The sequence below is a fragment of the Pteropus alecto genome, unplaced genomic scaffold (genome assembly GCF_000325575.1).
Source record: "Pteropus alecto unplaced genomic scaffold, ASM32557v1 scaffold259, whole genome shotgun sequence".
NCBI classification, from domain to species: domain Eukaryota; kingdom Metazoa; phylum Chordata; class Mammalia; order Chiroptera; family Pteropodidae; genus Pteropus; species Pteropus alecto.
In genome coordinates this window covers 633,088-659,011 of record NW_006442492.1, presented here as the reverse complement: position 1 = coordinate 659,011, position 25,924 = coordinate 633,088, and the positions used below count along the sequence as shown (strand labels likewise).

The 25,924-nt window shown below is 46.2% G+C and overlaps 1 protein-coding gene across 1 annotated transcript in view; it reads left to right on the top strand.

Moving 5' to 3' along the window:
- ACACB (acetyl-CoA carboxylase beta) overlaps positions 1–25,924 on the top strand; it is an 86,997-nt gene that overhangs the window by 37,692 nt on the left and 23,381 nt on the right. Inside the window, exons 16-35 of the mRNA XM_025040072.1 lie at positions 1,229–1,374; positions 1,834–1,984; positions 3,231–3,365; positions 4,886–5,032; positions 6,459–6,647; positions 7,329–7,429; positions 8,943–9,031; positions 9,121–9,245; positions 9,926–10,039; positions 10,227–10,340; positions 10,873–10,962; positions 13,871–13,989; positions 17,347–17,484; positions 18,311–18,410; positions 18,499–18,606; positions 21,420–21,476; positions 21,713–21,754; positions 22,761–22,976; positions 24,549–24,704; positions 25,492–25,695. Of these exons, the coding sequence (XP_024895840.1) occupies positions 1,229–1,374; positions 1,834–1,984; positions 3,231–3,365; positions 4,886–5,032; positions 6,459–6,647; positions 7,329–7,429; positions 8,943–9,031; positions 9,121–9,245; positions 9,926–10,039; positions 10,227–10,340; positions 10,873–10,962; positions 13,871–13,989; positions 17,347–17,484; positions 18,311–18,410; positions 18,499–18,606; positions 21,420–21,476; positions 21,713–21,754; positions 22,761–22,976; positions 24,549–24,704; positions 25,492–25,695 (2,541 nt within the window). The remainder of the gene's footprint in view (positions 1–1,228; positions 1,375–1,833; positions 1,985–3,230; positions 3,366–4,885; positions 5,033–6,458; positions 6,648–7,328; positions 7,430–8,942; positions 9,032–9,120; positions 9,246–9,925; positions 10,040–10,226; positions 10,341–10,872; positions 10,963–13,870; positions 13,990–17,346; positions 17,485–18,310; positions 18,411–18,498; positions 18,607–21,419; positions 21,477–21,712; positions 21,755–22,760; positions 22,977–24,548; positions 24,705–25,491; positions 25,696–25,924) is intronic.

The window sequence follows — 25,924 nt, the reverse complement described above, 5'->3', positions numbered from 1 at the left end:
CTTTTGCACCCTATGCTTCCTGGCTACCTTTGGGAGCCAGGGTTTCCCCAACTCGATTTTAAATATGGCACTTGCTCATTGTAGAAAATTTCAAGATTTCATACAAGCATAAAGCATCAGAAAAATGAATCCAGCATGTGTTGGCCCTCGGAAGCAGTCTTCACATTTTAGCAAATCTCATTTCAGTTATTTATTTATTTTTCCCTTATGCACCAGTTTTAACAAAGTTAAGATCATGGCGCAAGTACAGGTTTACTGCTTTGACGTTATCATGGCATAAAGTCTCTCCATGTTCTTAACAAGTTTTCTTTAACATCAGTTCAGTATCTGTAGCACTGTGCAGTTGAACTTCCCACAGGGACAGAAATGTTCTAGATCTGCACCGTCCAGTGTGGGGGCTACTTGTGGCTCTCGGGTACTTGAAATATGACAGGCGTAACTGATGACCTGAATTTTACATTTATTTAATTTTAATTAATCTACGTTTAAATAGCCACAAGTGGCTAGGGGCTACCTTATTCAACAGTGCAGGTCTAGAATATTTCATTGCAAGGTCGTCAGATACCTAGTTTGGTTCTAAGTCTTACTGTTACCATAAATAATATTGCAATAAATATTCCTATATTTCTTGCCGTCTTTTGTCTCAAAATGTATATTTTATAAGTTGAAGGCTTCTTAGGGTGTTCGTTTTCTGAAAGAGAATACACACATTGAATGTCATATTGAAAGGCACAGCTGTGGCCAGATCCTGGCCACCTGCGCCTCTTTCAAATGTCCCAAGTCTCTGTGTGCCCCTGGGCAGAGCCAAGTGTGGGGAGCAGAATCCTAGACTACATCCAGGTCATTGGTGGAGTCTAAGGGCTGCCTCACCCAGAGAGAGGCCCCTTCTCCCTGTCACCCAGGGTGGCCCTTGCTGGGGGCTGATGCTTGGAGGCAGGAATTGGAAGGAAGCTCCCAGGTCCCGAGGGCACACAGTTGGTGAAATGTGGCCGGCAACCATTATCCTACCCACAGGACAAGTGTGATGCCCTGACTCCCCTCTCTCCCTGTAAGCTGCTTCCTCAGGGTGACTGAGAGCTGGGACTAGACAGGCAAGGTGTTCACCCTGGCACTCCCGCCACGAACACTAGCTCTAGCTCCTGGTCAAGGGGGTCGCATGGTGCTCTGGGGGCAAAGGGACACACAGGCATCCTCAATTCAGGTAGGGACATTGCACCTGTCCCCACAGGTGGCCCGGCAGTCTCTGACCATGTTTGTCCTCATCATGAATGGCTGTCACATCGAGATCGATGCCCACTGGCTAAACGATGGCGGGCTTTTGCTGTCCTACAATGGCAGCAGCTACACAACCTACATGAAAGAAGAGATCAACAGGTACGTGGACTAGATTCATCCCAGAGCAATATTTTATTCCCTCTTTTTAACTCATGTTCTATCTGCCAAGAATATTCAAGATTATTGCAGGCTCCACCCATAGGGCATCCTCTCTCCCCATTTCAGTGATAAGGTGAAGTCTTACAGTTGGTAAATATTTATTGAATAATATTTACTGATTGTTTCTCTGTGCCTGTTGGAATTATGTGTGTAAAAGGAACTAGTTTTCAGCCATAAAAGGGTCCCTCCCTTTGCTCCCCCAACTCACGCCCGGTAAATTTTCAGTGATTGTCAAACGCCATCGTTTGGGAAAGTGGAATCCCCCATACCACACACAGGGTGACTGACACTCATGGCTGCCTTTAGGAAGAGAAAAGACTATAGAACCGCTGACTCAAGCACGCTGGGTTGATGGTCCCCCCAGTCTCTCCCCACCTCCCTGCTCCTTCTTTCTCCCAGTTACTGGATTACCATTGGCAACAAGATGTGTGTATTTGAGAAGGAGAATGATCCCACGGTCCTGAGATCCCCCTCAGCTGGGAAGCTGGTTCAGTACATGGTGGAGGATGGGGGCCACGTGGAGGCTGGGGACAGCTATGCCGAGATGGAGGTGAGCACGGAGCAGGCCCTTGGGTCATTCAGGCCTCCCCCACATCCCCGCCCCCCATCCGGCATTGTTTTTGCAAACGGGCTTCACCTCTCACCTGGGCCACCAGCTGCGACTTTATAAGAGAGCTAGTGTGTGGGGGTCAGCCCAGATTCCCTGCCACATTCAAAGGGAAAACCTCAAAAATGCACACCTCCCAGGAATGAGTAAGAACTGATTAATAACGATGGTGACAATTAAAAAGTCTTAAGCCAACACTTGCAAAGCACTTACCGCATGGCAGGCACTATTCGGAGCATTTTACCTATTTTAAATTACCTTCTTTAATCATCCCAGCAATCATAGGAGATGGGCACAAATTTGAACCCCATTATACAAACAAAGAAATGGTGCCCAGGCGGGCTAAGGATCTCAGTTGAGGTCACGTATGGCCAAGATTCACATCTGGCCTTCATTTCTTGCTGCCAAAGAAAATGAGCCAAGTTTTATTGGTCTCGTGCCATATGTCAGGTTCTTTATCATGCTGATTCCTTAAAGAGGCCCATGAGGCAAGACTGTCATTATTCCCCATTTTGCAAAAAGGGAAACTGAGGCCCAGAGAGGAGAAGGCATTTCTGGAGGTCACAGAATGATGGGCAGGGTGCTGGGGTTACAGCCCCTGCTGGACTGACTTGGGCGTGCAAGCTGTGAACTAACTGAGCAAAAGGAGCACAGTACTAAGTGTCTGTAGCCCACGCCACAGAAACAAAAACCCGTCATGTCCATATATTCAGGCTCTCAAGCCAGTTAAAGGGGCTGGTGACTGACTGTACTGCAAGCACATTCTTTGTTTGACAAAGTGTCCGCAGGGGCTTCTCTTCACTGCCTTTAGAAAAGCAGCAGGTCACAAAATCCACCACATTTTAGGAACGTGTATATTAATCACCCTACATAATATGATTTAACTGTATTTCTAAGAGAAGCTTTACTGCCAAAGGAAAGATGGGTTGCCATGTCTGTGAAATGGGCACAATAAACATCTACCTCCCCAGCTGGATTTGCGGATAGAGGTGATTCATGCCTGGCATGCAGCAGGTTTCCCATAACTGTTAGTTTGCTCTATTCTTTCCACTTGAACTCTGCCAGGGCATCATTCTATTTAAATGATGCAGGTCCTGCTCCAGAGTTACTAGTTCTGGGTGACTCTGGGTGTCACACACCTGGACCAGTCCTGGTGCGCTCCATCTTATTTCTTCTTTCTGCAAAACAGGTGATGAAGATGATCATGGCCCTGAATGTGCAGGAAAGTGGCCATGTGAAGTATATCAAGCGCCCGGGAGCCGTGCTGGAAGCAGGCTGTGTGGTGGCCAAGCTGGAGCTTGATGACCCTTCTAAAGTGCGCCCGGTATGTAGCACCCGTAACAGCCACCCAGACTGGCTCAGGTACGCTCGTGACCTCTGCCTGTTCAGTGAGCCAAGCCAACTGGAGGCTCCTGGATCTCCTGCCTCCATGCACCCCAGTAGCCAGTGTGATGGGTGCAGAAACATGTCCTCCTTTGCTCAAATCCCTCTCAGCGGCTCTCCATCCTGGTTAGAATGAAACCTGAGTTTTTCCAATGACCTGCAAGACCCCACATGAGCTGTCCTCACTTTTTTGTCTTCATCCATTCTCCCTGTCACTTAACGGAACAAAGCAGACCTCTCCACCTGGGTAGCGCCTGCTCCCTCTGCCTGGAAGGACCTTCCCCTAGTTGTTTGTAGGGCTCACCCTCTCACTGTCATATGTGCTTGGTCACAGAGAGTACTTAGCAGAAATAGGTCTTGTTAATGACCTTCCTAAGTATGCCTTGCATATGGGAGGTTGCTCATCATTCACGCATGTATTGTTCTTTTCTCTACCATTTTATTAGTGCATATGCCCAGGAAAAAAGCTAGAAAAACATTTTAAAAAATCAGTTCGTTTCTTTCCTCCAGATGTTCTGTTAGTTTCATCTTTTTCTTCTTATTCTTTTCAGTATTCTCTTTAGGGGGTTCTCAAAGCTAGAAATAGACTGAGCCTTTTTAGATCGCTAGGAGGGTTTCTGTGCCTGTAGTGTGATTCTTTTCAGCAAACATTTCCTGGGCTTGGTATGTGAGACAGGGCCAGGCCATCAGTCCCTGCAGGCTCATATATGCCAATGAAATAAGCCCTTGTAATTCAGCTCAGCAAGTCCAGTAAGGGAGACTCCTCTTGCGGGAGGCCGTATGGGGAAGCCAGAATCACATCGTGGAGAAGGAAACCCTCCAGTTAGCTGTACCAGGACTGGAGGAGCCAGCAGAGTTGGGAATGGGGGGAAGGGGCAAGGAAGCTGAGGGTTCCAGGCCAGCAGAACAGATGTCCCAAACTTTCTGAGTCCTAGTGCCTAACACAAAGTCGGCATTTAGTGGGTATTTATTGAATTATTAATAGACAAATGGGCACATTAAGTTTATGTTGCCCCTTTGGGGAGCTTTTTATGTGTTGGTCCTCTGAAGCTAAATATTATTTACAAAAATCGGGTACATTTGTATGAGAGTTTCAAAAATTTTCTTCCTACTAGGTATTTATCTTTGGGACTGAAAATAAATAGAGAAAATAAGAAGATAATCTTGGTTAGAAAGCAAAGCAAAACAAAAAAAGTCTAACCCCCTCCAAAATTATTTGGGGGACATAATTTGCTATGACATCTGCAAAGGGATTGAGTTGGAGAACCCACGTGAGTTGTGAATTTAGCAGTTTTAACTCTCAGATACGATGTTTTCTTCTGTTCCTCCCACCCCCAGGCTTCATCCTCAGTGTATTGTGCATATTGGAGATTGGTAGATCTGCCTTGGCCCTTGGCTTGTCTTGCCTCATTCAGAAGGCCACGATGTCCTTGACCCCCGGTTCTTGTTGTATCTCATCAGGCTGAGCCGTTCACAGGAGAGCTCCCTTCCCAGCAAACTCTGCCCATCATTGGGGAGAAGCTGCACCAGGTCTTCCACAGCGTCTTGGAGAACCTGACTAACATCATGAGCGGCTACTGTCTGCCAGAGCCTATTTTTAGCATAAAGGTAGGTCACATGTAAAAGGTAGGTGTGTATTCTACTACCTTAGGTCCATGCGAAGAGCTAGATCTCATTTTCTCCATGAGATCAGAGGTCTTTATTGATGTAAGGAATGAGAAAAAGGTTAGTCCACCATTGTTTTTATAAAGGACCTGTTCTCAGAGAATTCCTCAGTTTGTAAACATTGATGGACATTTCTCTTTGATTATAAATTGTTGTAAAAGTGACATTTGGGTTTTGGGATTCAGTTCAGCTTGACACTGAGAACATTGAAGTAGTAAGTTAAGAGAGGAGTTAGTGGGGGTCACCCTCTTAAAGGAGTTAGAGGGGTCACCCCTCTTAAAGGGGAAGGTGCTGTGTTCAGAAACACAACTCTACTCGTTGTTAACCATCCCAGGGTCCCGTTTACTCACTCTGTAGAGAAATAAGAAGTTCTCAGATTTGCAGACCTCTGTGAAAGACCCAACATCAGTAGTGATAAAACTGTGCTGCATCACATTCCATCTCAGAATAGCAAATCATGGTGATGGTGGCAGTAAAAATGGCCAACCTTCGTCGAGTACATACTATGTGTCAGCTGCTGCTTTAAGCACTTAAAATGTATGGTAATTTAATCTTCAGCCTATGAGGTAGAAACTCTCATTACTTCAGTTTTACAGGTGAGGAAACTGAGGCACAGAGAGACTAAGAAACTTGCCAGTTTCACCCATAAAGAGCCAAATACGGATTTGAACGTTGGCCATCTGGCTTCAGAGTCCATGTTCCTAACCCCGATCCTGTGCTTCCTAGTTGTGATTGCTGTCATTGCAACATTTATTTTAGTCTTTGCACTCGCCAGTGTGTGCATCATTTCATTTTTAAACCTCACAACCACATTATGGAGTTGGTACCGTTATCCTACTCATTCAAAAACCATCAACATATTGACTCCTGGGATGCCGGGAAACAATAAAGAGCAGCTGTTAATAGTCTCTGGAGCTAAATGGCCTGGGTTTGCATCCTGGCTTTGCTGGATGACTGGGTAACTTCACTAACCTGTCTGTTTCCGTTTTCTCATCTATAAAATGGAAATAAGGATTATGCCTACTTTGTAGGGTTGTTTCCAAGGATCAAATGAGAACATGCAAATAAAGGTCATTAGAAGAGTGTCTGGTCTAAGCAAGTGTCCCACAAACTTTAGCCCTTCACGTGGTCTTATGTTTTATCCCTGTACCACATTGGCTGTCTGGATACAGGCAGATGGGAGTGGGGGCCTTCCTGGGTGAAGAAACTGGGTATTCCCCTTGCGATCAGGGAGCCATTCCACTCAAGACTGTCCCAGAGTCTACTGGGTCCAGATCTTGAGCTGCTTGAGTGCACTCACCTGGATGGGTGGGTGGTGGTACCCATGCCCCTGCAAGGCCTCAGGCTGATGCTGTGGTCCCTGCTGCAGCTGAAGGAGTGGGTGCAGAAGCTCATGGCGACTCTCCGACACCCATCACTGCCGCTGCTAGAGCTGCAAGAGATCATGACCAGCGTGTCAGGCCGCATCCCCGCCTCCGTGGAGAAGTCGGTCCGCAGGGTGATGGCCCAGTATGCCAGCAACATCACCTCAGTGCTGTGCCAGTTCCCCAGCCAGCAGGTATGTGCCCTCCACCTGGCCCCATCGGGGTGCTGGCGCTGGGCCAGGTGGCTCCTTAGGAACTCGGCTCCCATTCAGTCTGAATAAATCTATATATACTAAAATCCACCAAATTAATTGTATACTTTAAAAGGGGGGGGGATGTTCTAGTATATGAATTATATTTCAACTAAGAAATAACAAAGCAAAACTCTAAAGACACCAATTGAGAAAAGTACATGTTTGGACCTTTCAGGAATTTGTCATTGTTGCAGATTTATTCATTAAAAATATTTTTATTGCCAAACATAATATGCCAATAACATTCAATCTAATTATAAAAATAGGACCCCTCCCCACCCAGCACCCTCATACTCCCTGGGGTTGGAAATTCCCTTCTCTTTTCCCAGAACGTCCATATTTGTGGCGAGGTATCATATGAATGTACGTATATCCCTGTGTCATCACTGTCATTCTGGGCTCTTGAATTCCTCAAGCAGTACATTGAGTGGGATGAACAGAACCGTTTCTGGGTGGCTGGAGGGCTTTGAGGCTGGAATTTTCTCTTTTCAAATGAGCCTTGGATGGGACCTCCATGGGAGCCTGTGGGGGTGGGGGGTGGGGAGGTCCTTCCAGTGACTTCTGTGTGGCGACCAGATTGTATGGCTGTGAGTGGCCCACCTGTCCTCTTTTCCTGTCCAGATAGCCGCCATCCTGGACTGCCACGCAGCCACCCTGCAACGGAAGGCTGACCGGGAGGTCTTCTTTATGAACACCCAGAGCATCGTGCAATTGGTTCAGAGGTGAATCCTGGGCCCTCTGTGGGGTGTGGTTGAGACATCAAATCGGCCTGTGTGTTGCACCAGGGTGGCGCTCTGGGGTTCTCTTAAAGGGAGGTTCAAAGTGGCAGAAAGCGTGTGGGGTGTGAAGACCCCAATTACAGTCTTGGCATAGTCATTCTTAACGGCAGAACCCCAGGCAAGGAACTTTCTTCTGTGAATATCAGTTTGCCAGTTTGAAAATGGGAATGAAAACACCTCACACATGATAAGTCTGAACAGATTAATTTTTGTAAAGTGCTGATATCGAGTCCTTGTGGCAGCTTTGACTACGAGACAATGCAACAGAATGGCTTTATGTGTTGCAAAAGATTATACAAATTATTGTGGTTTTGGGGCATCATTGCAAAGGAGAATTGATGAAGAATTTGTATTTTACCTTAAATAGCTATTGAGCAGAGAAACCTAGTCTGATGATAAACAGAACCTCCATTTTGCATGCAAAATCTCAGCAAGAAAGCTTTACTTATAAAGACAATTGAAGACTGGAGTGAGTTAATTCGGCTCTTGTGTACTGTCTTCTAGAAACTGTCAGAGTTACAGAGATTGTAGGCCTATAGGAGACAGTCCTTTTCAGGGGATTCCCCAGCTCATGGGGACAATACAGGATTGCAGCTGAGGACAGGGATCTCGGTGTGGATTCCCCAAAAAGAGAAAGTTTCACAGACAAGGCCTAGGAAGGCATCCCCACCCTGGGATACTTCAACCATTAACCTTAAACCTGTCCTTTAGCTTCAGAGAAACACCTAGAAGAAATGGACAAATAAATTAATCGAACTCCCTAGCAGATTTTTCTTTGTTGAACATAAATATCAAATATCTCTCCTATGCTGTGTGTATATTTTTAATCACATTTGAATAAATGAGCGCTTTACGTCCTTATGTTGCTCTTTGGTGGTGTTGGGGTTAAGCTGGTTTCAACTTCGCTAAAACTCGGTGTTATATCTCCTAAGAGACTTCATTCCCTGTGTTCAGAAATGATTTAGAAGAGGAAATGATTTAGGGAGCGTCCAGGTTAAAATTTGGTTTTAAAAGGGAAGTGAAATTTACACAGAACTCTTTAGGCAAATGTCAAGCTTTGTTTTTTTTCCCAAATTTTTTTATATATTAGATTTTATACATTAAATTGAAAATTTTTGTTTTCAACCATGCATGCAAGGCTGACCCCTTTCAGTATCTCAGTTCTGTAAGTCTTTTTCCTTCTCTCTAGGGATGGGGCAGGTGCCATCCAAAGGTCCAGTCTTGGCCTCTGGTTTGATGTATGACCTTGGGCAAGTCACTGTTCTCTTTGGCCTATAGAGTTAGAGCCAAGGAACCAACTCACATATCCCTCCCAGGCCTAAGGATTAAAGGGGTGCAGCCACCAGATACTTTATTAGTTTTCTTCTTTTTGAAATCCTAAAAGCCCTGGCTGTAGATATTCAGGCTCCCCAAGAGGTAGAGTTGATCATTAAAGCAGCCTTCCTTTGCTCCCCAGATACCGTAGTGGGACCCCTGGCTACATGAAGGCAGTGGTGTTGGATCTTCTGCGAAGATATTTACAAGTTGAGCACCATTTCCAACAAGGCAAGAGTCGCCGCTGGCACTGATGACAAACCCACAGGGCGTGCAGGGCCCCAAGTCTTATCCTCTTGCGGCCTTTTGTCTCCCTGTAGCCCACTACGACAAGTGTGTGATAAACCTCAGGGAACAGCTGAAGCCAGATATGTCCCAGGTGCTGGACTGCATCTTCTCTCATGCGCAGGTGGCTAAGAAGAACCAGCTGGTGATCATGTTGATTGTAAGCAGGAAAAGGCACCCTGTACCTAGAGCGGGGGTAGCTCAGGGGTCTGCAGACTTTTCCTGGAAAGGACCAGAGTAAATATTTTAGGTTTCGCTGGTCATATGGTCTCTGTCCTGATCTCTCAAAGCTGACTTTGTACAACATAAGTGGGCATAACTAACCGTGGGCATGATAAACATAAAACCAGTCAGTGGGTGCGATTTGTCAGTCCCTAGAGGGGATCATAATTGACACTCACAAAACACCTACTATATGCCAGGCACTCCTGACATACTTGGGGCAAGGCATATTATGTCTCACCTGTAAAATGAGGATCATGATAGCAACTCCTCAGTGGCTTGGGAGAATTTGGGGAGATGAATGTCGAGTCTAGCTGTTTGCCTGGCTCATAGTAAGTACCTCATAATTGCTGGCCATTAATAGTGATGCAGCCAGAGACTTAGATGTGTTTTCCTTCTTACCTGGTGCTTAGGGCATGTTTTGGAGTGGATAAATGGGTGAATGAATGAATGCATGGGGGGGTACACAGTGGAAAGGGGTAAGGGTATGTGCATCAGGCTGTACCAGGTAGCTAGCTGTCTGGTTTGCCAGGGCACTGCACCCCCGGCAGAGGGTGAGGGCTGGCGTGTTTTCTTTTGGTGAAACAAGCCAGTTGGATTTTGTTTTCTCCCCCAAAGGATGAGCTCTGTGGCCCAGACCCTTCCTTGTCAGAGGAACTGACCTCCATCCTCAATGACCTCACTCAGCTGAGCAAGAGTGAGCATTGCAAAGTGGCCCTCAGAGCCAGACAGGTAGGATTATGTGGGGTGGTTCCCACTTTGCATGGGCGTCTCAGGGTGCTGCCCTCCCCACCATGCTTGACCTTCACTGTGCACAGCCCCTCTGCTGCTGCCCCATGTCCTACCTGATGGGCCCAGCCCTTGGCTTCTCCCTCGTAAAGTTGGCTCAACCTAGCCCCTCTGTCCTCTCCCCGTGCAGATCCTGATTGCCTCCCACCTCCCCTCCTATGAGCTGAGGCACAACCAGGTGGAGTCCATTTTCCTGTCTGCCATTGACATGTACGGCCACCAGTTCTGCCCAGACAACCTCAAGGTGAGGCTTCTCCATCCACCTTCCACAGAGCACATACTGCGGCCCAGGTGGAACCCTGGGGGACACAAGCACCCCATGTCCTCAGCGTGCTGGCACTCGGGTGTAGGACAGAGTCGCAAATACCAGTGGTTTAGTCTGGTGCGGCCAGAGCTGCCCAAGGCGGTTACAGGAGAGGCTCAGATAGTAGGCCGGCCTGGGAGGTATGACTTTTAAAATTCAGGTGTGATGGAGCATTTTTGGAAGCTGGGAGCCTCACGTGGCTGAGTCATGGCTTCATATTCCCAGGGCCTCCCGACTCTGGCTCATTTACAAGCTTCCAGGTACCCACTCTGTCTGAAACTAGGAGCCCCCCAGGTGCAGTCAGCCCAGGGCTGCTTCCACTTTTGGATCTTAGAGGCCTGGGGCACTGGCAGCATTTCATGATAACACCGCTGGCTTCTGCCCCCTGCTTCCTTCCACTCTTCCCACTCATCTGACTATTGGTTAAAACTTTTTAACATTTGTTTTTCCTTTTTTCCCTTATTTCCTTTAGAAATTAATACTCTCAGAAACGACCATATTTGATGTCCTGCCCACTTTCTTCTATCACACTAACAAAGTGGTCTGCATGGCATCTTTGGAGGTAAGTGGGAAAGGCCCATATAACAGCACGGTACCACACGTGCCAGTTCTAGCATCCATGCACTTAACCCCAGGCCACATGCCTTACAAACATGATCTTATCATTCTCCCAATAAGGTAGGTACCCTACTATCCCCATTTTACAGAGGAGGGAACTCTAAGGCTTAGAGAGGTAAGGCAACTTGTTCAAGGTCACACAGCTAGGAAGTGGCAGAACCAGGATTCATACTAGATCTGTCTTAGTCCAGAGTCCTTGCTGGTAACCCTGCTGTCTCATTTGCCATTCCTGCCTCTTCTAGGCAGGGCACAGTTAAACATTAACCCCCAAGAGCCAAGGCCAAGTCACCTCGTCCAAACTTTCCAACTCACCTACATCAGATACCTTTGAAAGACTTCCACTTAGAACTACAAGAGCTGGAAGGGCCTAGGTAACAATTTAAGATGACCTCTCTGTTTGATAGGGCAGAGAAGGGGCGACCAGCAGCAAAACCCAAATTAGAGCTCAGTCGTCTTGCCTCAGCTTCCATCTTCCTTAATTCAGGGGCCGAGGGGTGTTTTGTGTCAAGGCATCGCGGTGTTTAATCTGCTCTTTCAGAATCCTTTCAAGGAAATATGTGATGTCCTGTGTTTTCAACCTCTTTTCCTCTGATAGTTTTCCCTCATTTCTTCACCCTTTGGTCTTGGAGTCCCGGTCCCTCGGTGTCCCCACTCCCTCTTCTGCCATCTTTTAGGCCCTGCGAGTCCCCCATCCTGTTGCCAGGAGGTTGCCTGGGTCTCCATGGAGACCATTTTGGGCTTGTGAGCATATGACAGCCCACAGAGTCTTCTCCTGGGCCTGCAGTTTTTACCCCTTCCCTGGTTTCAACTCAAAGAATCCTCCTCAGATCCCACTTTGTTTCCGGCAGTGAGACCCAGTACAGCTCTTTTGGTACTTACTTTTTCTTGTCTTCAATTTTCAGTGTATTTATTGAGACCTACTGTGTGCCAGGTGCTGGAGATATAGCAGGGAACAGCCATAGTTTTTGCCTTCTGGAGCTTCTCTGGTTGGGGAGAGGCACACGTTAAATATTCTTTTAATCACACATGGAGTAGGGCTGCAGGGGGAAAATATAGTTAGAGTGAGAATTGGACAGCAGGATTTAATCTTACCAGGAGGTTCAACTCAGGCTTTGATGAGAACGTGGTATGAAAGCAAGCATCTGAAGAGTGAGTAAGAATTGGTGGGAGGGAGAAGCGGAGAGATTCCAGTCAGTGGGAACAGCATATGTCAAGGTTGGAGCTGCGTGACCTCTGGCAAGTTGCTTTCCTTCTCTGGACTTTTAGATTCTCATGCTTTAGGTGGGGGCAATAACATCTACCTCACAGGATAATTTGAAGGTAAATGAGTAAACACCTGAAGTGGATATTGGTCACCGTTGCCACCTGTTGTCCAAGCACCTATCCTATGTCAGGTGGAAAGCAGCAGCCCACCTTCTTTTTGAAGTGCTAAATCCCATTTATTTCTGTTAGAGAATTTTCTAGAGTTCTTTACACATTCCATCACTTCATTCAGCAGATTTGTGGAACATAGTCCAACCTTTTCTCCATGACTCAAGATGAGTATTGTACTTGGTGTTTTGAAAAGTGCAGAGTTTTGTCCCTGCTTTAAATGTGTCTGACACCCCCAAGACCACCCTTAGGTTTAACGATTCCCTAGGAAGATTCATAGGGCATAGCATATAGTCGTGCTCACGGCTGTGTGTGACTTATTACAGCAAAAGGACACAAAACAATCAGCAGGGGGAAGAGGCACATGGGGTGAAGTGCAGAGGAAACAAGGCAAAAGCTTCCAGTGGTCCTCCAGGCACTTCCAATTCTTCGAGCAGCCAGTTGTGACAGTACACGTGAAGTGAAGTTCATTAGAGATTCAGCACCCAGGGTTTTTATATGTAAGCACCGCCTGCCTAGCACGTACCAAAATTCTAAACTCCTAGAAAGAAAGCACATGTCGAACATAAATCATAGTGTTTGAGCAGTTTAGGCACCGTGAACCTTTCTTATCAAGGCATAGTGGGAACTTTTCTAAAATCCAAGTTCCCAGACGGTAGCCAAGGACCAACCTTGAAGCAAGCCTTTCATAGAATAGCAGTTAGCCCTGCTGTGTTACCTCTACACAGTCCTTGTATTCTCTGTTTAGTTAAAAAAAACTCCCAGTGCTAAAACTCTAGAACTGTGTTGTTCAATATGGCAGCCACTGGTCACACGTGGCTAGTGAGCACTTGAAATGCGGCTAGTCTGAATTGAGCCGTGCTCTAAGTGTAAAATACAGTCTCAGTATGGAGAAAGAATTTAAAATACCTCAATAATTTTTATATTGATTACATGTTGAAATGAGACTATTTTAGGTATTGGGGATGAAATGAAATTATTAAAATTATTTTTACCTGTTGCCTCTTTTTAAGTTGCTACTAAAAAATTTTAAGTTAAAGTTACATATGTGGCTCATGTTATATTTCTGTTGGACAGTGCTGCTCTAGAGGAGGAGTCGGCAAACTACGACAGCCCGTAGGCCACATCTGCACAGCCCCTCCACCCTCCCCGCTCCCCCCGCCCCAACCCCCGGCCCGGGCGCCTGATTTTGTAAATAAAGTTTTATTGGAACAACCATGTCCATTTATTTACATATCGTCCATGGTTGCTCCCGTGACACCACAGCAGAATTGAGTATTTGAGATAGAGATGATATATCCCACAAAGGCTAAAATATTTACTATCTAGCTCTTTGCAGAGAAACTAACATTCTGAAACGTGAACAGATTTGCTCTTAACTACTGCTTAGAGATCATTTCTCCAACCTGAGTTTCCTCGGGTTGAAAGTGTAGTCTGCTGTGCCCTCTGAGAGAATGTCCACTGTGCTTCCGCTCCATTAGGTGTATGTGCGGAGGGCCTACATCGCCTATGAGTTAAACAGCCTGCAGCACCGGCAGCTCCCGGATGGCACCTGTGTGGTGGAATTCCAGTTCATGCTGCCCTCCTCCCACCCAAACCGGTATGGAGTGGTCCACACCCAGGACAGGGGGTGGGGGGCTCATGTTTCTTTTCTCCCTGACTGCTGTAGTCCTGTCTCTGGAGGGGCCCAACAAGTATGTCTGGAAACACTGCTGGGGAGATGTTGGGGACATCACTTCCCCACTGTGGCATCTTCCCACATTCTGTTCTCTCACCTACAAAATGGAGATAATCTGATGCCTACCTCATACACCTGGCACTGTCCAGTATGGTAGCCACTACCCACACGTGGGCTATTTAAATTAAAATGAGAGAAAATTAAAAATTTAGTTTCTTATTCATACCAGCTGCATTTAAAGTGCTCAGGAGCCGTATGTGGCCTGCGGCTGTCATATTGGACAGTACAGTTCTAGAACATTCCATCACCACAGAAAGTTCTGTTGGACAGTGTTATCATAGGCCATTTTGAAAAGTAGATGAGATGAGGCTCGTGCAGCATTTAAGACAGTGCCTGGCACACAGAAAGTCGTCGACGTAAGTTAGGGATCCCAGTGACGATGATGTCCGATACCATTGTCACTGTCCCCCTGGCATGCCGTTGGTCAAGCCTCCACTGAGTGCTTCCACACTCTATTTCATTCAGCCCTCACCATCTGTCAGTCAAAAATTTGTTCTCATCTTCATTTTGTAGATGAGCCCTAGGGACTTCACTTCCAAATTATGGGAACATGAGCCCAGGTCATGCTTTCACCTCAGAGTTCTTTCCACAGCGTTCGAGGGCCCTCCAGAGCTGGCAGCAGGGGTACATGTGTTGGTCTTTTTGGATCCCCATGATATTCTCAGTTGGGGACGTCATCGTATGTCTTTGTTGCTTACTCACCCTCTCTTTTCTAATCCATCTTATTTCAGGACCCGAAGTACCCCTCTGATCAGGTAGAGTGTGGTACCTTCTACTAAAGCAATATGTCTACCTGGGATGTGGCACATTCTCATTCACTTCCTTGTCATCCTTATGTTTCTGGTTCTCATGGGAGTTCTCAAAGGCCTTGCTTGCGGCTAGAATGGTTTCATCGTGATTTAGCTGTCGAGTTGATCAGATTTTGTATCTCTACGGGCAACAGGGTCCATGTTTTCTTGAAGCCGAGAACTTTCTATTCTTTTGGGATTTAAAAAAATGTTTCTCTTTCCTTTGGTTTCAAGAACAAAGGTGTTGCTCTGTTATGGATGAGGAAAAGAAGTACTTCCCCATGGGGCACCTCCTTTCATATTTATCATTTATTTTTACCCTTCTTATTTCCAGGGGGAAAATTTTGCCCCATGAAGAGAAAAGGGGACTGATTGCTTATGGCCTGGAATCATTTTGGGGACTGTGGGAGGTGTGATGTGAGAACTTTTGATTTGTCTGCTCCTGAGGAGAATCTCTTTTTTGATTTCATTGTCTCTGCAGTTCATCTAGGTTAGGAAAGGAAGGGCGGCTGTCCTGAAGCCTTGTGGGTCAGTCACGCCTTGTTTTTAGAAAGGACCTACACGTGTGTCAGGATTATTGCTTCTGACTCTCAGCGTGGGCACAGCATCCTGTTTTCACGCAGAAAGATGTCGATGGCCTGGGGGGATTCCCTGACTCTCTCAGGTTCTCGCTGTTGCTATCAGCTGGAAGTGCCAGAAGCTTTGGGGCCTGTGGCCTCAGAGGAGACCCCACCTGCAGCTGCCCCACAACCCTACTCTAAAATAACTATGGGAAAAGCCACGAGGAATGAAGCCTCATCTCCCAGCAGGACCTGACTAAACCCTCCACACCTGTGTCTATAGAGCCAGGCATGTCGTGAATTGGGTCAGGAGACCATGGGGAAGACAGATGGGAGGACAGCAAGGGATTCATGTGGGCTGCAGCCAGGACTTAGGTCCAGGAATAAGGGGGCGCTGTGAGCACAGCCTTTGCCTAAAGGGTGCTATTCTAGCCCACTGGTTGTTGCCCTACAGGAAAACAGGTCAGCGAGGCCAAACCTTTCCATGTTTTTTTTTCAAGAGAAGCAAGGCATCTAGACTTCAAAAAATCTGCAATTCCTCAACTTTGCTATATGGGCAGGGAATTAATGTATAGGAATATATTAAAAATGCTACATAAACTAAAGTCAGTCTGTGGGCGGAATTCAGCCCATGCTTCCATGCCAGTTTGCTACCTCTGCATTTACTCGTGCAGAACAGAGGGCCTGGATGATGATTTCAGAAGTATCTAACAGGAAGTCACAAGCCCCGGCTTCACCTGGGTCACGGGTCCCTAAGGGCACCTCCAGGTTCGATGATTCACTAGGAAGGTTTACAGGACTCAGTAGTTAGCCATGCTCACTCCTGTGACTTATTATAGTGAAGAGACACAAAATACAATCAGCAAAGGAAAAAGGGGTACAGAGTCAAGTCCAGAGGAAACCAGATACAAGCTTCCGAGAGTCCTCTCCCGGTGCAATCACACAGGGCGCGCTTCATTCCCCCAGCAAAGAGTCGTGACCAGGTGTGAAATGCTGTCTAGCAGATGGTTAGAGACTCAGCGCCCAGGGTTTTCACTGGGAGCTGGTCACGCCTGTGCCCTCTGCTGAGCACATACCCAAATCCCAGAGTCCAGAGGGAAAGCAGGTGCTCAGCATAAACCACACTGTACAAACAACTAGGGCACAGTGACCCTCCCTTATCACTTAGGGAGTGGTGGGAACCCTCCCCCAATTCAAGTTCTTAGACGCCATCCAAAGCCCAGCCTTGCAAGCAGGTCTCCTTTCCAGGAGGGTAGCCTCAGGCCTGCTCTATTGACTCTTGTCTATACCCCATATGATAAACAACCCCTCCTTGTTTGATTCTAGGACCCAGTTCTAATGACTCCAAGTGGCCCACTTGGATCTGCTCCTGGTGAGCAGCCAGTCCTGGGAGCTGTGGCCGGCTGAACTCTAATGAGCTGCTGGCCTTGGGGCCAGGTTTGGTTTCTGGCCCGGTCCCGAGGGCAGGTGTGATGGCTTGGGAGGGCTTAGGGGAGCAGAGGCTTGGAGTGTCACTCGACAAGCCTGCCCCTCACCAGGCTCCCAGGGCTGGGGCTCTCCAGGATAAACTGACGCTGAGAGTGTTCATTCTCTGTGCTGAGTTCACTACTTTAGATTTACCTGGGGATTATGTTGGGGCTGGACACATATGCTTGTATGCAAGCACCGTTCATTCATTCACTCACTTGTTGAGCTCTTAGTCCTCAGCCCCTGGCCCTGACCTCTGTACCCTCCACCCCCAATTTTAAGCACCCATTTTGGGGAGGCTCTAATGCTAGTCTGGCTCACTGAAGTTTCCAGGGCAGGAACAGCTCTTGAGGCCAGATCTGCGAACAGGGGCCTCATTGACTTCACGTCCCGTCCCCCTGCAGGATAGCCATGCCCATCAATGTCACCAACCCCGACCTGCTGAGGCACAGCACCGAGCTCTTCATGGACAGTGGCTTCTCCCCTCTGTGCCAGCGGCTGGGGGCCATGGTCGCCTTCAGGAGATTCGAGGAATTCACCAGGTACCCAGCATGGCCTGGCCTCCCAAACACCCTGAGCAGAAGAGCCAAGCATAGTTTCCCTGACCCCTACCTGTTCATGTAACACATGGGGTGGGGGCGGCCCAGACACATGGCACAGTGAGTTAATAATAATAATATAATATCAGCGTAGCCAAGAGAGTGGGCTTCTGTGTCAGCCTGCCTGCACTTGAATTCTGGCTCTGAGCTTCCTAACTGTGAGACTGAGCAAATTACTTAACGCTCTCTCTGTACATTAGTTTTGTTATTTGTATAATGGAAATAAGAGAAGGACCTACTTCATTGGCTCACCAAGATAATTAATCAGGGTAGTGCATATTAAATGTTGTATTTAAAGTATAATTGATAGTAAATAACATTCTCAATAAATGTCAGCAGTCAGTCCTATTATTATTGCCCTTTTTTGAATTGTTCCTGCATATTATCCATCATGCTTGGATTGTCTTAGATCTTCACAGCAGCCTTAGCATGTGTAGTGGTTACTTCTGTTACTCTCAGTTGACTAGGAGAGATGAGAGAGGTTGTGAGGGTCTCCCAGATAGTAAAAGGGGGCCCCAGCTGATGCCCCAGAGTTTGGACAGCCTTTCTTTTATTCACACTTTCAGACAACATGGGCTTATTCTTCCTTTTTGGGAAAGACCCCATCAGTGGTGCCTTGGAAATAAATGGTCAGGAACCAAATGAGCTCTGCGCAGAGTTGGATGAGCTCGCAGGGTGGTGGTTGGGAAAGAGGAAGGGCCTGGGTCTGATCTACAACCCTGTGGAGGAAGCAGCCCCTCAGCTCTCCCTCTCTGCCCTATGCCCCCAGGAACTTCGACGAAGTCATCTCCTGCTTTGCCAATGTGCTCACAGACACCCCCATCTTCAGCAAGGCCCAAACTTCTTTGTACTCTGAGGATGATGGCAAAGTAAGTGTCTGAGCAGGGAGCAAGCTGAGGAGGGGGTGGGCTGGGGCCCCAGGTCCTTCTATCACTCACTTTTGTTTATTTCTCTTAGAACCTGAGAGAAGAGCCAATCCATATCTTGAACGTGGCCATCCAGTATGCGGACCACCTGGAAGATGAGAAGCTGGTACCGATTTTGCGGACGTTCGTACAGTCCAAGGTAGACTGGGCATGCCTCTGGTTCTGTGTTCCTGTGAGCAGAGGGTTGTCTTGGCAAGATGTCTCTTATGCCTGAGACCTGCTGAGTGCTTCAGAGCCATAGACTTGGCTTCCTATCCTAGCTCTACTACTCCTCATTGCCAATGACCTTGGGAAGAGGTGGTGAACGTGGCAGAGCCTCAGCTTCTTCCCATAACATGGGGGAGGCATTTCTCTCTCCCAGGGTATTGCAATGACGAAATGACACAGTATATATATCACTTAGCACAGAAGACACATTCAATGAATAGTTTGGGGTTTTGGGAGAATGTTTTTGTTGGGATAACCCAGAAAACTCACAATTTTAAAATGGTCACTTACATTGACATCTATATATGCAAGCAACTGCAGGTTGCTTTTATAAGCATGTGGTGGCCATTGCCAGCATATATTCTCACTGTGGCAGCAGGAACAGTGCTTATGTATGCTCAGGGACCTCAGCCACAAACAGATGTGGAGCATCTTGGCAAATACTGGTAGTAGAAACAGCAGGAAGGTGCTGTGTGACCTCAGGCAGGTTACTGTACCTCTCTGGTCTTTGGTTTCTTCATCTGTAAAATGGGATGCTGAGATTCTTAGCTCATAAATTAAACACTGGCTGGATATTAGTTCTTGGCCCTAGTGACTTGGTTTTAACTTTAGGAACACTTGGAAGTTTTCCGTTGTTACTTTTTAGTCCATTTCTTTGCATTTGTGTTATATTCCCTGTATTATCCTGGCGGAAGGGACAACTCTTACCTCCTCTGACTTGGCATCCCTCAAAGGACATGGCCTGGTGCTTCCTGGACAGGAGATGGATCAAAGATGCTGAGTTGTGGATAAAGCTTGGGGACATCATTATTAGTGATTTACTTAGCTTTTTCTTGGTTAATCAACAGTTAATGATGTTCACTGTAGAAAATGTTTCAGGCGTAGACAAATCTGAAAAGTAGGTTTTAAAACAAAACCCACAGTCCCACCAGCCAGAGGCCACTCTGAAAGTATTGGCATAGTTCCCCCAGCCTGTTCCTTCTTGACGTAACCAATGTCCTTACTGGATTTTCAGCTTGGCAGCCTGTCGCCCAGATAAGGTGACATTAGAACTGATTGGAAGCTCACCTGCCTCTCTATACAAATGACACTCAGGGTACTTGATTCAGTGAAGTCGGTGGGAGGAGTGTCAGAATCACCTGTGGAAAGTGTGGATAACCACACCTTGGTTGTCATGTGGCTGTGGAAAGGGAAGAAACCATTTTCTAAATACCAACCCAGGAAGATATCCATGAGCTAGAAAAGATTAAGTGTGGGTATCTCTGTATGAATAAAGTATATGTGTGTATATATGTATGTGTGTGTATGTATGTATGTATATATATATATATACAGAGAGAGAGAGAGAGAGAGAGAGAGAGAGGGAGACATACAAACAGACAGAGACAGAGACTTACTGAAGAGAGGACAGCTAGAAGAGAGAGAGAGAGAGAGAGAGAGAGAGACATACAAACAGACAGAGACAGAGACATACTGAAGAGAGGACAGCTAGAAAAATATACACCTACTGGGAGACAGGAAAGAAGTTTTATGTTATATATTTCTACATGACTTAAAATTTTTTACATTAAGCAGATACATGTGTACATTGACACACACATTTACATATACATTCATACATTCACATGCACACATTCATGCACACCTTTAGTTGAAAACCAAAAAAATGAGGCTCCCATAACCAGGCTCATTTCCCCACATTAGAATCCTCTTCATTTTCCAGTTTCTCCTGTTCGCTTTCCAGCCTACATCCCATTAATTTCAGTCCTTCGTGCACGTCTACTTATCTCTTTCAGAAATGGGCAAAGACTATTCATTTCCCCGAATAATTTTTCTTACCATATAAACAAATTAATGTCCTTAGGGGTTTTTTTTTGTCTTTTGAGTTTTTTTCTTTCTCTATAAAACTGTATTTGATAGTATTTCTTTTGTTTAGGGGAAGGCTAAAAACAGTTTTGTACTTTTCTTGCATGGTTTTTTATTGAAGTCTAACATACAGAAAAGTGGACAAATCATAAATGTATAGCCTGATGATTTTTCCCAGTGAATTCCCAAGTATAACCAGCATTCAGATCACGAAATGAATGTTTCTGGCCCCTTCTCAATTCTCTTTCCGGCCTCTACCCCTTCCACCTCCTACAGAGATGATCGACCACTGTTCTAACTTCTAACAATAGAGATTAGTTTGGTCTGTTCTTGAATTTTGGGTAAATGAATAATTTACTCATCTTTTTCTTCTTTAGTTTAATATAAGAGTGCCCCTTCCTGCCAATTTCATTAAAGATTTCATGAAATGTTAAAAAAAAGTATATATGTATTTTTAATATAACAGCTTTATTGAATATAATTCACATACCCTACTATTCTTACATTTAAAGTATACAGTTCAATGTTTTTTGATATATTTATAGAGTTGTATAAGCATCATTATTATTATATTTTAGAACATTTCCATCACCCCCTTTCCCAGACCCTGTACCAGTTAGCAGTTGCTGCCTATTTTTCTTCAATCCAACACCTTCCCCTGCTGCCATAGGCGACTACTAATCTCCTTTCTAACTCCATAGATTTGCTTTTTCTGGATATTTCATGTAAGTGGAATCATGAAATATGAGGTCTCTTGTGATTGGCATCTTTCACTCGGCATAATGTTTTCAAGGTTCATCCACGTGGTAACACGTATCAGGACTTTATTCCTTTTTGTGGCTAAATACAGTTCTGTTGTGTGTTTGGTTTTTAATGCAGAAAAACATCCTTGTGGATTACGGACTCCGAAGAATCACGTTCTTGATCGCCCAAGAGGTCAGTCCGATTTGCAGTGCATCGAATGAGTTTTTTTCTGTTCTTCGAGACTTAGTGCCATTCACTTGACGTTTACTCTGTAGATTGGAGTGGGAGAGATCAATTGCTGGAAAAGAGATGGCTTTCCAAATGATTCACTCTAGAAGCAGATGGAGTTATTGTTAAAAACAAGTGTACAAATGTTCAAATGAGTCGTGCTTGATTTAATTGTCTTTTGTATGGATTTCTTTTTGCAGAAAGAATTTCCCAAGTTTTTCACATTCAGAGCAAGAGATGAGGTATGACCAAAAGCAATATTTGTTCTCTCTTCTCTAGCCTTTTTTGACATTCAGGAAGAATATCCCAGTCCTCAAGGTATTCCTGTGTTCTAGAACATGGGAACTTTTGGGCAGACTCTGTCTTTCTTCTGGGGTTTTATTTCCAATAAGAACCCTGTATTTCTGTGTGGAGCTCAGACCTCACGCCTCCCGCCCTCTCAGCCTTCACTACAAACGCCTCACGTGGACAATTTTTATACTTGCTGGTGGACTCAGTAAGATGGTCCTCCCAACCTCTTTTACGTACGTTCTTCTACAACAGTGATTGGCAAACTATGGCTTATAGACCGGCCACCTGCTTTTATAAACAAAGTCTGATTGGAACACGGCCATACCCGTGTGGTCTCCTACGGTCTACTGTGGCTCTCTCAAGTAGTCATGACACACCTTGTGGTCCATCAGCCCTCTGGCTTTTGAAGGAAGAGTTTGCCGCTCTCTCTTCTAGAACAGATGGACTCATTCCCAACATAGATTCAAGACTCTACCAGATTTTTGTATTTTAGTTTGTCCAAAGCCTTCTCTAGTTAAGACCCATCCTTTCTCTAGCTTCTTCATTTTCTCTTCAGTTCCGTCTCCAGCACTGTCAGTTGTTTCTCTCTGGCCAGTTTTCACAAAGAAACCGGGAGTTAGTGATTTCTTAAGAAATGCTCTGTGCTGTGACAGATCAAGAACAGCTTGTTTGTGCTGGCAGGTGCTGGGGACTAGCCGGGCTTATCTGGGGACCAGGAGGCTTATGCCAGCCCACCAGACTTGCATGCTGTGGCTGTCCTCCGGACCTTCGCAACATCTCAAATCTCTTGAGCCCTGGGCATTGTTCACAGTTAGGTGACAGAATGACTGAATGCTAAACCTGTAGACACTAGGGGTTTGCAGAGCAGGGTGTGGACCAAGCAGGCTCGTGGCCCCAGTGTCAAACTCGGTGTGTGTATGCGTGTCTTTCTGTCTTCTCTCTCTGGTTGGCCTGCAGTTTGCAGAAGATCGCATTTACCGTCACCTGGAGCCCGCCCTGGCCTTCCAGCTGGAGCTTAGCCGGATGCGCAATTTTGATCTGAAGGCCGTGCCCTGTGCCAACCACAAGATGCATCTTTACGTGGGCGCTGCCAAGGTGAAGGAAGGTGCAGAAGTGACAGACCACAGGTTCTTCATCCGCGCCATCATCAGGCACTCAGACCTGATTACAAAGGTAAAATGTCACAGGACGTTTCTTTCTCCCTCTGAACTTGTCACTCATATGTGCTGGCTTTCCCTTTGTTGAGTTCCTGCTCTGTGCCGAGCCCTGGGCTTCACACTAGAGATCACAGGATATACTGGGTACACACAGCCCTGTCCTTATGTCACTCCAGTGTAAGGGCGAGGCAGATATTCATGTGGCCAATTTTCATGTCCCGGCTTGTGTCATGCGGATCTGTTTCTTGTGTCACGTGGGTCTCTCTGCATGAGGAAAGAACTGAGAGGATAGAAAGATAGATGCTGGTATGTTAAGTTTCTTGTATTTGTTGATTGTGTGATCATTTTTCATTGTTTCTTATATTTAGAAAAGTAACCCATGGTTATATTGTGAAAATTTCAAACAATTTGAAAACTACAGTTGACCCTTGAACACCATGTGTGTGAACTATGTACATTTTTTTTCAGTTGACCTGTACAATTCCAACCTGTGTTGTTTAAGAGTCAACCCTCAGGGTGGGAATCTGCGTATGTAAGAGGCTCTAGTTATACGTGGATTTTTGACTGTGTGGGAGGTCAGTGCTGCTAACCCCTGTGTTGTTCACGGGTCAGCTGTACTTTTAAAAATCAAGGGAAAGGACCCAGAATCCTGCCACTCAGGGGTCAGCCCTGTTGGTTCTCCTTTCTAGGCATAATTCCATATATAGCATTGTAGGTATACTGTTACAGACGGAACTCAGGTGGACAGATTATTCGAAGACTAGTAAAAATCAGTTTTTTAAACTAGTCAGTTACTTAGAGACCTCTTTCCATGTTAACGAAGATAATCCGCTCCATGCTATTTCCTTGAATGGGTGGGCTGTTCATGTAATATTTTACTAATCCCCTGTTGATGAATGGTAAATTAATCTCAATGTTTTGCTGCCTCAGTCAACTAGATATTTTAATAAGTTTGATTATTATTCAGGTACAGTAAGGCAAACAGAGCAGAAGACAGTTAGCATTGAAAAGATTATTACTCAGAGTGCCCAAGAGGAGGGTCTCACCACTCCATGGTGGGCCACACCAGGAAGCACTAGAGTTGGGTGGGAGGCAATGGAGAAGGGGGAACTGTGGGCAAGAGCCTTTACTGTGGTGTCTGCAGGAAGGAACAGGCGAGGCAGGGTACTCAGGGTTGAGATTGGCTAGTTCGAGTAATTTCAGCCGGCTCCGAGCATAGGGGCTATCTCTAGGTAACTGGTACCTGAGCCAGGGGTGATTAGGGCAGGGGGATAGTGGCCTAGAGTGTGAGACCCTGATAAAGGAGGTGGTTGGGGTATGGGCTCTGGATTGGTTGGTTTGAAGTTGAAAAGTGTGCTCATGGGTGAGTTGTTTACTATCTCTAGGACTTGGCTAACTCTGGAAGGGGCAATCCCATTCGTCAAAGCATTAGAATACAGAAAATAAAAGAGGCGAATGTAGTAGGCAGCCTTGGTCATGCCTTCACCTTTGGAGGCAGGGCTCTGCTGTTCTCACTTGGCACAGCCTTTGGAGAAGAATGTTCGCCTCTCCTCCTTGCCTTAGCGGCTGTCCCTCCCACCTTTGGCAGGAAGCCTCCTTCGAGTACCTGCAGAACGAGGGTGAGCGGCTGCTCCTGGAGGCCATGGACGAGCTGGAGGTGGCGTTCAACAACACCAGCGTGCGCACTGACTGCAACCACATCTTCCTCAACTTCGTGCCCACTGTCATCATGGACCCCTATAAGGTCTCGCCTTTGGGGGGGCCCTCACTGAGCTCTGGGCTCACCTTCACTGGCTCTCTGCACTATGCTGCTTTGGGTATTGTCTCCTGGCAATCAAGGCCCAAGTTCCAGGATGCATATGTGCACATTTGAACTTTAGTTGCTGTAGGTGGAAAACAAACCTTCCATCGTTTAATTCTAGAGCAGTATTTTAGCCCCTGCCCTTAGGTCTACCCTGGTTCTGATGTTCCCCCTCCATGGCCCTGCTTCACTTTTAGGACAACATGGATGCCCCAAATGTCTTGCAAAACAAAAGTTTGTCTTCTTCCTGGTTCCGTGTCCTGTTGGAGACTCCATTGGCTGGTTTTTTGTGAACAGGCAGGGTTTATGGTAGTGAAAGGAATCCTGTTATGCTAGCTTGGCGTCTGGGATGTAGATGTATCCATGCTGATGCCCGCCTCCAGCAGTCCACGCAGTCCCCAGAACAGAAGACACATAGGCTTGAGATGCATGATAGAGATAAAGGCAGTGTAATGCAGAAGCACTAATTCTCAGTTACCAGCCTATTTCCCCATGTAAATAGGGGATACAAATGCCAGCCTCTGTGAGTATTTATAAGGATGAACTGAGATAATGAGCTTTAAATGCTTAGCAAGGTTTGGTTATTATAGCTCATAGTTGTCGGGTAAATACTATGTCCTAGGCATTTTGTGTTCAATATATCTCATCATTTCATTATTACTAGTGCTAGAACTATTGCAAATGTGTGCAGAATGGGCTCTGAAATTGGAATTGCTGTGGTTTGGGGCAGATTGAGGAGTCGGTGCGTTCCATGGTTATGCGCTATGGCAGCCGGTTGTGGAAACTCCGCGTGCTACAGGCTGAGGTCAAGATCAACATTCGCCAGACCACCACCGGAGGTGTCATTCCCATCCGCCTGTTCCTCACGAATGAGTCAGGCTACTACCTGGATATCAGCCTCTACAAAGAAGTCACCGACCCCAGATCTGGAAATGTAAGTCTGGGCCGGGTCACGGAGCTCCACGGAGGCAGGCTGCTCCGATGGTCAAGATGTAGCTTAAAATGACATTTGGTGGCTGTCTCGCTTTGCCATGCCAGAGTTGGATAGCCCCTCTGAGCTTTATAATAAATGAGTTAGCTTCTGAATCCCAGTTTTTTATTCTCCTGGAAAGGAGAATAATTCTAATGTTTAATTCATTCTAGGACTGTATTTGGGATAAGAT